This window comes from Eleutherodactylus coqui, chromosome 12 (assembly GCF_035609145.1).
Source record: "Eleutherodactylus coqui strain aEleCoq1 chromosome 12, aEleCoq1.hap1, whole genome shotgun sequence".
Classification (NCBI taxonomy): domain Eukaryota; kingdom Metazoa; phylum Chordata; class Amphibia; order Anura; family Eleutherodactylidae; genus Eleutherodactylus; species Eleutherodactylus coqui.
In genome coordinates this window covers 129,247,551-129,259,090 of record NC_089848.1, presented here as the reverse complement: position 1 = coordinate 129,259,090, position 11,540 = coordinate 129,247,551, and the positions used below count along the sequence as shown (strand labels likewise).

Here is an 11,540-nt window from a genome sequence, read left to right as displayed (position 1 = left end):
ACACCAAATTTCCCAGAGGAGCTTTGCATGGCCTTTTAAGTCTCCTCATCCCTACTAGGTGTTCTTCACAGTGAGAAAATGTGCCCCTCCCAATGGAATTAAACAAATGACATTGCCCTCTGGTAACACATTTTTGTGATGATTTTGATGATATTTTCTCCATTGACCTCAAAGCGGAAAAATGCAAAGTAAAATAAGAGCTGTAGACAGGGCCAGCGCACGGGGCGGTCGGGACAAGTGGTTGACTGTGGTGCCACGGAAGGAGGGGGAGGTGCCTTGTAATATTTCTGTATGATCAGTTGGTATCTACTCTATCCTCAGGTTGCTGCTATTCATTGGGCATATACTGTATATACAGGGTGTCTCAAGGTGCAGGGGAAGCGCGAAACCTGTTGGGCCGTATCACCAACATGAATGCCGCCATCTTGGATTTAACTCTAATTTTTCTAATGGGAAGGTCTGTGTGTGATATATTAGACTGGCAGAGAATTACCCAAAAAACAATGTGGTGCTTCATTTTATCACAACTTTACTCCTTTTCATGTTAATCCAGTGATCTTTCTTCATTACAGGCAATGAGGATCACGGCTTATCTCAAGCAGAATACACAGAGATCATCCCTATGTCAGGTGAAAGAAGCACAAGTGCCATCACCCGAGAATTCAACCAATGCCACTCAACCGGACCTCCCATTACCCAGAGTGCAGCGGTCAAGCTAATTTCCAAATTCCCAGACACAGGTTGAATCACTGATAAACCCTAATCTGCTGACTGAGGCCAGCGCGCCGGTCACTGATGATTCATTCATTAGTAATGTTTTTTGGTTGTCCAGATTTTGGTTCATCAGCAACAGAACCCATTTCTAAGTATTTGGAAAGAAGCTTGGCCGCTGCACTGTGGGTAACGGGAGGTCTGGTTGGGCGGCGTTGGTTGAGATCTGTGGTGATGATATATCAGCTTTGTTCATCTGACATAAGGAAGATTTTATCCCATTCTGCTTGTGATAACGCCCCGATTCACATTGCCTGTAATGAAGAAAAATCACTATATTAACACGGGAATGAATAAAGTGATGCTAAAATGAAGCCCACCATTGTTCTTCTGGTTAAATTCTCTGCCAGTTTGATATGTCACACCGACCTTACTATTGGAAAAATTAGAGCTGAATCCAAGATGGCAGCATTCAAAATGGCCGTCAAGTTGGGGGCGTGACCTAACAGTTTTTTTTCTCACTCTGCAGCTTGTATCCAAAGTTACATCACTGTCTGCCAAATCATTTTCATTCTGTCCGGGTGTTTCCACAGTTTGGAGACACCCTGTATATATAGGGGCCATGTAAATCCCTAATTGTCCATTCAACAGCTACCATGCTCTGCTTCAGGGGCCACAGGTGTGTAGAGTGGGGGATAGGGGTGCGTTCTGTAACACTTGTCTTGGCCACCAAGATCTCATGTCCCAACTGCATGACCTACAGTACAGAACTCTTTCTTGCATGCACTTGTCCGCACGTCCACAGAAGTGCATGCCAATAGTTTGGTGAAGATCTCTGGCCCGTTGTCCCGGCTCTCCATGTGGGATCCTTCACAGAGCCTACTTGGTAAATACTAACTGCTCTCCTGCTTTTCCAGGCTGGTTGCATAGAAGCGTGTGTGTATGTTGCTCCGGAGCCTCGGACGGAGACCACAGACTAATTGTTAGTGAAAGAGGCCTGAACTTGTGTTTCTGTGTGTCTATAGCAACCCTCCGTGAGCTCGGCTGTGCATCGCCTATTGTGGACACATTAGTAGACTGGAGAGAATCATTTCACATTCCACTCGGCTGCTTCAATGGCAGAACTTGCTGCATCTCCCAGGAAGGAAAAATTCTGCTTCTTAAGTCGCTTTGCGCCATCTCCCACCTTGGCCGACCTTCACAGGAGGGAGAAGATGTTTGTTCTGGATTGTGTGGCTGTAGAGAGTATTTCCAAGGATTACAGCGTCTCCTTACCCAAGCTCGGCTCCGTCATCCCTCCTTACAACGCCCAGAAGGACCGCCATGTGCACGGTTATTTCATCAGCAGACCCGTGCCGCCGCTGCTGAGGAGGACCGGACAGGTGAGCACATGGAGGAGTCTCTGTTGGTAGCTGAGTCTCCATGGAAGATATGGAAGGGGACGTCGCATTCATAGTATTGCGGCTGGTACTCCTATGTATAGCATTCTGGACATGTAGGCTTGTACCTTTAACCCCTTAAGGACGCGGACGCTTTTTCATTTTTAATTTTTCCTCCCCACTTTTCAAAAACATCCAAACTCTTTTATTTATCCCCCAACACAGCTGTTCTTCATTTTTGCAGGAGGAGTTGGATTTTTCAATGGTTCTATTTAATGTACCTTATAATGGAAAGAAAAAAATGTAAAAAAAAAGTCTAAGTGGAGTGAAATAAAAAAAAAAACGTGATTCCGCCATCTTAGCGGGAGTCTTTTTTCATGGCACACACATTGCAGCAAAAATTACGTGACAACCTTAATCTGTGGAGCGGTATGATTACGACGATACCAAATTTATATAGTTTTACTTTTGTTGTACTTCTTTTAAAAAACAAAATAAGGGCTTATTCACACATCCGTATATCAGTTTTCACGCCCGGCCGATATACGGTATCCCTTTCTGTAGGGGGAGGAGGCAGGCCAGACCGGAAGTAGTGCACTGAGCTCCCGCCCCCTCGCCTCTGTTTACAATGGGAGGGATGGGGCGGAGCTATGTTTTTCATTTTTGGGACACCGTATATCAACCGGGTGTGAAAACTGATATACGGATGTGTGAATAAGCCCTAACTTTGGAAAATAGTTAAATTATTTTCTTCCGCCATCTTCTGGAAGCCATAACTTTTTTATTTTTCCATTGATATAGTTGGCAGGAGGTTTTTTTTTTGCGGGAAGTCTTGAACTTTCTATTGGCACCATTGTGGAGCTCATGTGGCTTTTTATAAAAAATTTTCTCATTTTTGCATTTTTTTAGTCCCCAGAGGAGACTTGATCTTACTGTCATTTGATCGCTCCTACAGTATAATGTAATACCATAGTATTGCATTACACCACATTTTGACATGCATGGAGACACATAGATCTGCCAAGGAGCTGTATACACAAAATGGTAGGATATTGTTCATCAAGACTGTTTGCAGGGTCCCTTCACTTTGTATTTCAGTTGCATTGGAGCCATAAAAATGGTTGCAGACATAAAGCTTTAACGATCCCCTAAACCTCCAGTTTAGACAAAACTCTTCACCCCTATTTTAAATTATTTGCTAAATGTACAAACTTTCAGCTGTTTGCAAAAAAACCAAAATCAATCTGAAGAGGTTGAACAAGAATTTCAAGTTCTCCTCTAATTCACAGGCTAGGAGATAACTTGCTAATCAGTGGGGGTCTCAACCCTGAGACCCCCACTGATCCTGATCCACAGCGAGAAGAAGAACGAATGAGGCACTGGTCACACAAGCGCAGCAACGCTCCACTCACTTTCAGTGGGACTGTTGAGATACCCGCTTGGTTATTTCTGTCAGCCCCATGGTTCAAGATGGGTGTCGTCTCTCCTTAAGGAGAGCACCCAAAAAAGTGTATGGAGACACCTAGGGGTGAGTAGATTGGGGGATGGCATCGCCTCTCCCCAAGAAGAGCACCCAGAAGGGGTGTGAGGAGATACCTGGAAGGTGAGTGAGGAGACTTATAATGCCATGCATGCTCCTCTGGGCAATTTATGCAAATAAGAAAGATGGAACAATAGCTCTACAGCGCCACCTAGTGAATGGCAGCATTCCTTCAAATCAATGTCAGATACTTTATACAGGTCTTTATGACAATGATTGGGGATAGGAAACCAAGCCAAAAAACCATACACAGACAGCTGTTTCTCGTACATTGCACATGTTGCTTCATGTTTATTCTCTGGCCTTTCCTATGACACATTACTAATATTTTGCTTTTGCAGTCACATGGAGGGACGTCCACGCTTGGAGATCTCGCTGACCGTTTCCAGCACAAGGGTGCAGCTGCTCTTTATCTACTAACCAGGAACGGCTCGGGGTCAGGTATAGTATCTTGGCTGCAGTAAGACTGTTACATTAGTTTACAGTTGAGGTTTTTGTTCTTTCTCTTAGTGGGGGAGGGGAGGGCATTTTTTTACCTCTTTGGCCATTATTGTATAATTTATGTTATTCTTGGGTTTACCCCTTGGGCCTCGTTACAGTGATCTGTGCCACCCTGTACAGACCAGTAGTAGTGATCTGCTCCCGTCTGTAGCTTTCAGCTGTCCAGCAGCGATCTGCGCGCTTCGGGGTCAGTAATGAGGCTTGTGCAATGCGTTCTGCCTGTCAATAGACTCCTGCCCCGTCACCTATGATTGCGCTGTGTCATCAGTATTCATCTCATGTCCTAGGTCATTCTACAGAGCACACAAGGGGCCATGGCCTGTTTTTATCTTCTGTCAAGCCGGTGATTGGCTACAACGGACTCTATGGCTACCGACGAAACACCCCATCTCTCAGAAGAATGCCCTCCCCATTTGGACTTGTTACCAAATCAGCAATTTACTAATATATTTATATGTACGTAGCTCCGCATGTAACGTGTTCCGCAGTCCGGCAGACATTAACTGAACTCTTAACACGTTCATAGTTGCTGCAAACTTTTGACTTTTTCAATGGCTTTTGTTGTGTCAAGCATCAAGCTACAGTTTGCTACATTTGTATCTTAGTCTTTAACCCCCTTGTCATCACATGCTTATAGAGAGTGCAGCTTTACAGATAGTTTCATGTTACGATATTGTTTCTGCGTTGCAAAAATATCCGCCACCATAAAAGTCTCTGTTTTCCACCATGTAGCTGCAATGTATTTGTGATTGGATGCTGAGAACATAAGATTTCATGACTTGTAATAAAGTTCACATAAAAAGTCACTTCTGTTAATCTTTGGCAGTAATTGATTGAATATGGTAATTATCCATTACTGATCCAGTAGAACTTTTCGTTATGTTATTGCAAATATGCAATTTTTTTGGTGCAAACAAACAAGAGTCAAAAAAACCCATGAAGAATTGCGTTTGGCACATACATGGGTATACAGGGGCAACCTATCAGTTATGGTCCTGCATAGCATTGTTGTATCTTGGCCGAGCACCAGGGGTGCCCCTAACCATGAGGCAACCTGAGCCTGTCTCCTCAGGCGGCAGTCTGCAGGACCTCAGAGCGGCGGTGCTATTGTTGCCAGCCCAGCAGGTAATTAAATCTAAAGGTCGGTGCCAGTACTTATTTTTCAATGACCATATTAATGCCTGGTAAAAAATATTTGTCAGCTGCCAGCCGGGCAGCAACCCCAGCCACATATAACTCACCATCTGTAGCTCTGGTCCGGCAGCCGCTGCTGCTGTGATAAGGCTGTGACCCTTGCCCTCTCCTCTCCCCAGTATCTGCGTTCCTGTATGTAGACACCTTCCTGTACTCAGTGCAGATGCCGGTGAGAGAAGTCAGGGGACACAGTCTGATTACAGTAGCAGCGGCTGCCACACTGGAACTACAGACCAAGTCAGTTAAATGTTTGATGGTGTCTGGTTGCTGCCAGTATGGAAATCCTCTAAGCGGTCACTATTACTACTAGAGCCATCATGTGGTTCACTATTACTACTAGAGCCATTATGGGGTTCACTATAACTACAGGAGCCATTATGGGGTTCACTATTACTACTGGGGCCATTATGGGGTTCACTATTACTACTGGGGCCATTATGGAGCTCACTATTACTACTGGGGCCATTATGGGGTTCACTATTACTACTGAGGCCATTATGGGGTTCACTATTACTACTGGAGCCATTATGGGGTTCACTATTACTACTGGAGCCATTATGGGGTTCACTATCACTACTGGGGCCATTATGGGGTTCACTATTACTACTGGGGCCATTATGGGGTTCACTATAACTACAGGAGCCATTATGGGGTTCACTATTACTACTGGGGCCATTATGGGGTTCACTATTACTACTGGGGCCATTATGGAGCTCACTATTACTACTGGGGCCATTATGGGGTTCACTATTACTACTGGAGCCATTATGGGGTTCACTATTACTACTGGAGCCATTATGGGGTTCACTATGACTACTGGGGCCATTATGGGATTCACTATTACTACTGGGGCCATTATGGGGTTAACTATTACTACTGGGGCTATTATGGGGTTCACTATTACTCCTGGGGCCATTATGGGGTTTACTATTACTACTGGGGCCATTATGGGGTTCACTATTACTACTGAAGTTATTATGGGGTTCACTATTACTACTGAGGCCATTATGGGGTTCACTATTACTACTGGAGCCATTATGGGGTTCACTATTACTAGTGGAGTCATTATGGGGTTCACTATTACTACTGGGACCATTATGGGGTTCACTATTACTACTGGGACCATTATGGGGTTTACTATCTCTACTAAGGCAGTATGGAGGGCACTATTAATACTGGGGTCACTAAGGGGCCTTCTAGGTGCTCTCTACAAGGAGAAACTGTACCTCTCCTAAGGCCACTCTCACACATGCGTTTTTTTACAGCGTTTAGCGCATTTGAAATGCCCACTAAAAACGCTGTACTGAGACTCCATTGATTTAAATGAGGCTTCTCAAACGAGAATTTTAGCATGGTGTATTTACCTGTGCACTAAACGTTCGCTGTCTGTTCTATGTTAGAGCGTTGCAGTGCTCTTTAACACACCCCATCACCCATTGCAGTGATAGGTTGCATTGAAAACGCTGTTGAACAAGTTTGAACACGTATTCCAAAACACTGTAAAATGCCACGTTTAAAAATGTGGCGTTTTTACAAATGCCTGTGTGAGACGGGCCTAATAGTTTGCATTGGAGACCTTGCTGCAGATTTGCAAAAGATATCTTCCTACTGCTTTTGAAGAAACTCGTACAGTTGTTTGCTAATACACTATCCTACCAAAAGTAATCGGACCCCTGACCATGAATCACAGGTAGTAATTATTTTCATATGTTAATACTTAATGGGGCTCCTTTTGCCCTAATTGCATCAGATACTCTCCATGGCATACTCTCTACTAACGTCTGATACACTTCAGCTGGTATTTCCCTCCATTCACCCTGCAAATATCTGTTGAGCTCTCTCAAAGAGGATGCATCGGTCCGTCTTCAGTGGTGCAAAAGGTGTTGTCATTGAACAGTTGAGCAATGAAGGAACATTATGTAGAGTGACGAATCGCCTTGTCACAAATCCAATGCTGTTTTACGTTGGTTTGAGGACATGGATATTCCATGATTGGACCGGCTGCACAAAGTCCCGACGTGAACCTACTGAACATCTGTGGGATGAACTGGAACATGGAGTCAGGAAATATGAACAGCATCCATCTTCTTTGAGAAAACTCATCAGACATTTGCAGGATGACTGGAGGGAAATACAAGCTAACTTGTATTAAATGTTAGCAGAAAGTATACCATCGAGAGCATCCAAAGTCATTAGGTCCAAAGGAGCCCCACAAAGTATGAACGTATGAAAATAAATACTATGTGTGATTTCAGCTCAGGTGTCCAATTGCTTTTGGTACAATAGTTAATTAGAACCTCATCAGCTCCAGCTTTTAATTAGCACTTGACTTACTGTCAGAACAGATGCCCACCCTGACATACACCTACAATACACAGTGACTAATAAGCAATAGCCCTTTAACAATATAATTCTGTTCCTTAAGACTTCAAGGCGCTAATCATCTAGTGTAAATGTCAATGATCAGATTTAGTGCAATGATCTAATGCAGGGGTGCAAAACTCCTGTCTTCAGGGCCCCAACAGGTCATGTCTTCAGGATATCCTATAGTAAGAACACGTGTGGCAATGTCTGAGGGACCAACAATAATTATATCACCTGTGTAATACTGAGGAAATCCAGAAAACATGACCTGTTGGGGTCCATGAGGACTGAAGGTCGGAAACACTGAGGAAATCCAGAAGACCTGACCTGTTGGGCTCCTTGAGGGCTGGAATTCTGCACCCCTGATCTCCTGAAATCCTGCAAAGTAATTATTGTGTTTGTCCCTCATCTTCTTGACTGCAGCAAAGCTGAAGCGGGAAGGAGACAAGAGGCCCCCAGGTGTATACGGTGTATAAGCTGCCAGTCTGTAAGCATTGATATGGAAATAAGTCTGTGCCAAGGAGCCTCTTCTCATTCATTTACATGCCAATACGGCCCTGTGATAATGTCAGCTACTTGGAGCTACCTTGTCCAATTAACATGAAAGGTGTTGAGACAGCGGCGTGTATACAATATGTCTGAGCAGAAACTCATCAAATTAAGCCCCTCACAACGCCCGGCGTGTGCGCCGCCACGAGACATAATGGAGAGACCTTGTTTGCAGTTCTGTGTGTTTAATTAAGTCTGACTTTCCCATGGAATCCGGGATATGTGGGAGAAATACGACAATGCCCCCCGTGACCCCGTTTGTCATCAGAGGCAATCGTCATTATTAATTCTAAATAGCTTTTCAACCGACGAGTTGTCACCTTCTATAAAGGGATAATGGGGATCTCTGGTGAAAGACGTTAACAGTATCTACAAGACGAGGAAGCGGTGGAAGGGCTTATTATCTGCGGACATAATACGGGAATGCGAGCGCTCGCGGCCTTGTAGATGGATTCCACTTATTGGACGGCTATATAAACTATTACTTACAGTACACATCTGCAGGAGGACATGGAATTATACCGCCTAATGGCCACAAAGCACCAAATATCAATGACCAATAATGAGGAAGATGAAATGTTTAGAGGAGAATCATCTCATTAGACGCTACAATATGGTTCTCGCTATTAGATCATCTATTCTGGCTCTATTATAAACTATTATCACCCACTCCATATAGAAAAATGAGCACCGATCCTTGTGGTCTCTGTAAATCTCTGGGAATTGTAAGGATACGGTCTCCCGATCCGGGATAGGGTCAAGGGGTGGAACTGCAGCCGATGACTTGCCAGGTCACCACTCTCTGACCCAGAGGCGTAACTTGAAGCTTCTGGGCCCCGATGCAAAACCTGTAACAGGGCCCACAACTATAATGCTTTATTCATAGTACTGGGATCCCTATATGGAGAAGAGAGGCTTTGTGGGCCCCCTAAGGCTCCTGGGCCCGGGTGCAACCGCATCCCCTGCACCCTCTATAGTTACGCCCATGCTCTGACTTCTTACAGCAGTGATTGTCGGAAAAAGTATTTCCTCTGCTCAGTCCTGACTGATGCCCTCTGCTCTGTGCAAGGCATAACTTTGTTTGCCGGAGAAGGGGGCGAGTTACGGCGTGCACGCTAAATGCACAGAGCAGGTAGGATCTTCCGCTACTACCGGAGGTTAGAGAATGGATTCTGTAGATGGCAGGGGCTAGAGGGGAGTACTGTTACAACTAGTGACTACCATTACTTTTGGGCGCTACAGAGGGAGGCACTATTATTAATGGGATGAGCCGGTACCACTAGTAGAGGCACAGAAGAGGCGCTATTACTAATGGGATGAGACGGTACCACTAGTAGAGGCACAGAAGAGGCGCTATTACTAATGGGATGAGACGGTACCACTAGTAGAGGCACAGAAGAGGCGCTATTACTAATGGGATGAGACGGTACCACTAGTAGAGGCACAGAAGAGGCGCTATTACTAATGGGATGAGACGGTACCACTAGTAGAGGCACAGAAGAGGCGCTATTACTTTGTAGGACCACGGAAACAGCACTACTACTTTTCAGAACTGCCAAGTGGGCACCATTATCTTGCTGGAGCACCAAGAGGAAGGGACACTTTTATTTTATGGGGGCACTTAGAAGAGAGCGGCAGGAGGGGGAGTCTGAGCAGAGATGAGTTAGGGCTGGAAGACATCTTCATAGCGGTCTGGACCCAAAAAAGATAAACGGCTGCCACTAATCAGAGATAAGCCAGGAACTTTTTTATCTTCTGATCGATTTATCTCTTTGATTGTCCGGGGTGTATTCAATCCGCGGAAATTCCATAGACACTCTCCACCTTGTGGATATCCAGGAAGGACAGGGGACCTTTGGCAATCAATAACTCAAAATGTGAGTCTTAATGCAAACTCAGACGATAGGTGTGACAGCCGCCCCTGTTGGGAAGTGCCTGCTCATGCCAGGTGAGTCATCTCTGACTTAAAATCTTTCTTGTTTTTTTAATATACTATTTGGAGCGCTGCCCTCGTTTAATTAACCAATCAGAGATGTCTCCTGTGGTAACTGGAGGTATCCACACAGTAATCACTATCACTGTGTAGAGTTCGTAGCTGACTATTATATGGCAACTGCATAATTTAATCATACTGTATACTACTATTGTAGGGAATAAAGGCCTGTAGAGTCTGAGTAGGTGAGACGTAATGGCGTTCATGTCACTTTAAATGTGTAAGTTTACTGTTGGTCAACCACACTTTATTCCCCCACAAAGCACAGCTTAGTTTAAAGGGCATGATTCAGGTAGATAGAGTAGAGACTGCCTGCAAGAGTATAGAGATGCTACATGCAGGTGGGTTAGTAGGAGCTTGGGATAAAAGAGAGGGAAGAGTTGACATCAAGAGTCTACAGTTAGAAGCAGTCTGGAGGAGTAAAGTTCAGACAAACTACAGTTTAGACCAGAAGAGACAAGAAGGAGTTTACATCCAGTGCAGTGGGAAGGACAGAAAGTGTGAGTACCTAAATGTTCTGTAATTCATGCAAGGAGAAGAGGAAAAGCCAAGAATACCCAAACATCAGCCAGTATCTACAAGAACAGGAAAGAAATAAAAGAGAATCAATTAAAAACTAAAGTTACTGTAATGTTCTACCAGAAAGGAAACTCAGGAATCAGGAGAATAAAAGAAGCTAGATAAAGGGAAGCAGAAGGGCAAAGCATAGGGGATAGGAAGAAATCCCCTGCTTATTCACCGTCAGAAAGAAGCCCATTTGTTGTCCAGATAACGCCTGCGCCTCATGCCTGCAAATCCTCTAATTGCACTGTTACTACCTCTATGTAAAGCAAACTAAGAAACGTACTTCAAAGAAACATGATTGTGAATTAGACTGGAAAATGCAATGTCATTCTAATCTGCCCTTAACGAATAAAGTTCGTCCTTCGAAATTGCCTTTAATGAAAGCTGAAGATTCTTGTTAGGGTGACTACCTACTACAGTTTTTTTTCACTGCGAAATTTGCAGGGTTTTTTTTTCTGCAGGGGTTTATGAGACTTGTAATGTTAAAATTGCGATCGCGCAAAATCACAATTTACCTCGAAATCATGATTTTGCGCGATCGCGATTTTAACGTTAACAAGCCCCATAGACCCCTGCAGGAAAAAAACCTATAGTGGGTAGTCACTCTTATGCTGAAGCAATAAATCGAGTTATGTTTTCACCACTAATTCTGCCTCCTGGAGTCTCTTCCCACCATTCGCCATCTGCACTGAGGTACCGCACCACCCTCCATGGGAAAAAAATGTTTTATTTCTGCCTTTTTATT

The 11,540-nt window shown here is 44.3% G+C and overlaps 1 protein-coding gene across 1 annotated transcript; it reads left to right on the top strand.

The window, feature by feature from the left end:
* The first annotated feature begins 1,727 nt into the window (after positions 1-1,727).
* LOC136586464 (sperm microtubule associated protein 1-like) lies at positions 1,728-4,937 on the top strand. Its single transcript, XM_066584556.1, has 3 exons — positions 1,728-2,093; positions 3,972-4,071; positions 4,419-4,937. The coding sequence occupies exons 1-3, from the start codon at positions 1,827-1,829 to the stop codon at positions 4,574-4,576; spliced, it is 525 nt and encodes a 174-aa protein (XP_066440653.1). The 5' UTR covers positions 1,728-1,826; the 3' UTR covers positions 4,577-4,937.
* Positions 4,938-11,540: the final 6,603 nt, after the last annotated feature.

What these genes read in the sequence shown, in the direction of transcription:
- LOC136586464 (XM_066584556.1), top strand. Translation starts at nt 1,827, where the DNA reads ATGGCAGAACTTGCTGCATCTCCCAGGAAGGAAAAATTCTGCTTCTTA. An exon ending in TGCTGAGGAGGACCGGACAG is followed by an intron (nt 2,094 to 3,971) that starts GTGAGCACATGG and finishes TTGCTTTTGCAG; the next exon opens with TCACATGGAGGGACGTCCAC. An exon ending in CAGGAACGGCTCGGGGTCAG is followed by an intron (nt 4,072 to 4,418) that starts GTATAGTATCTT and finishes CTCATGTCCTAG; the next exon opens with GTCATTCTACAGAGCACACA.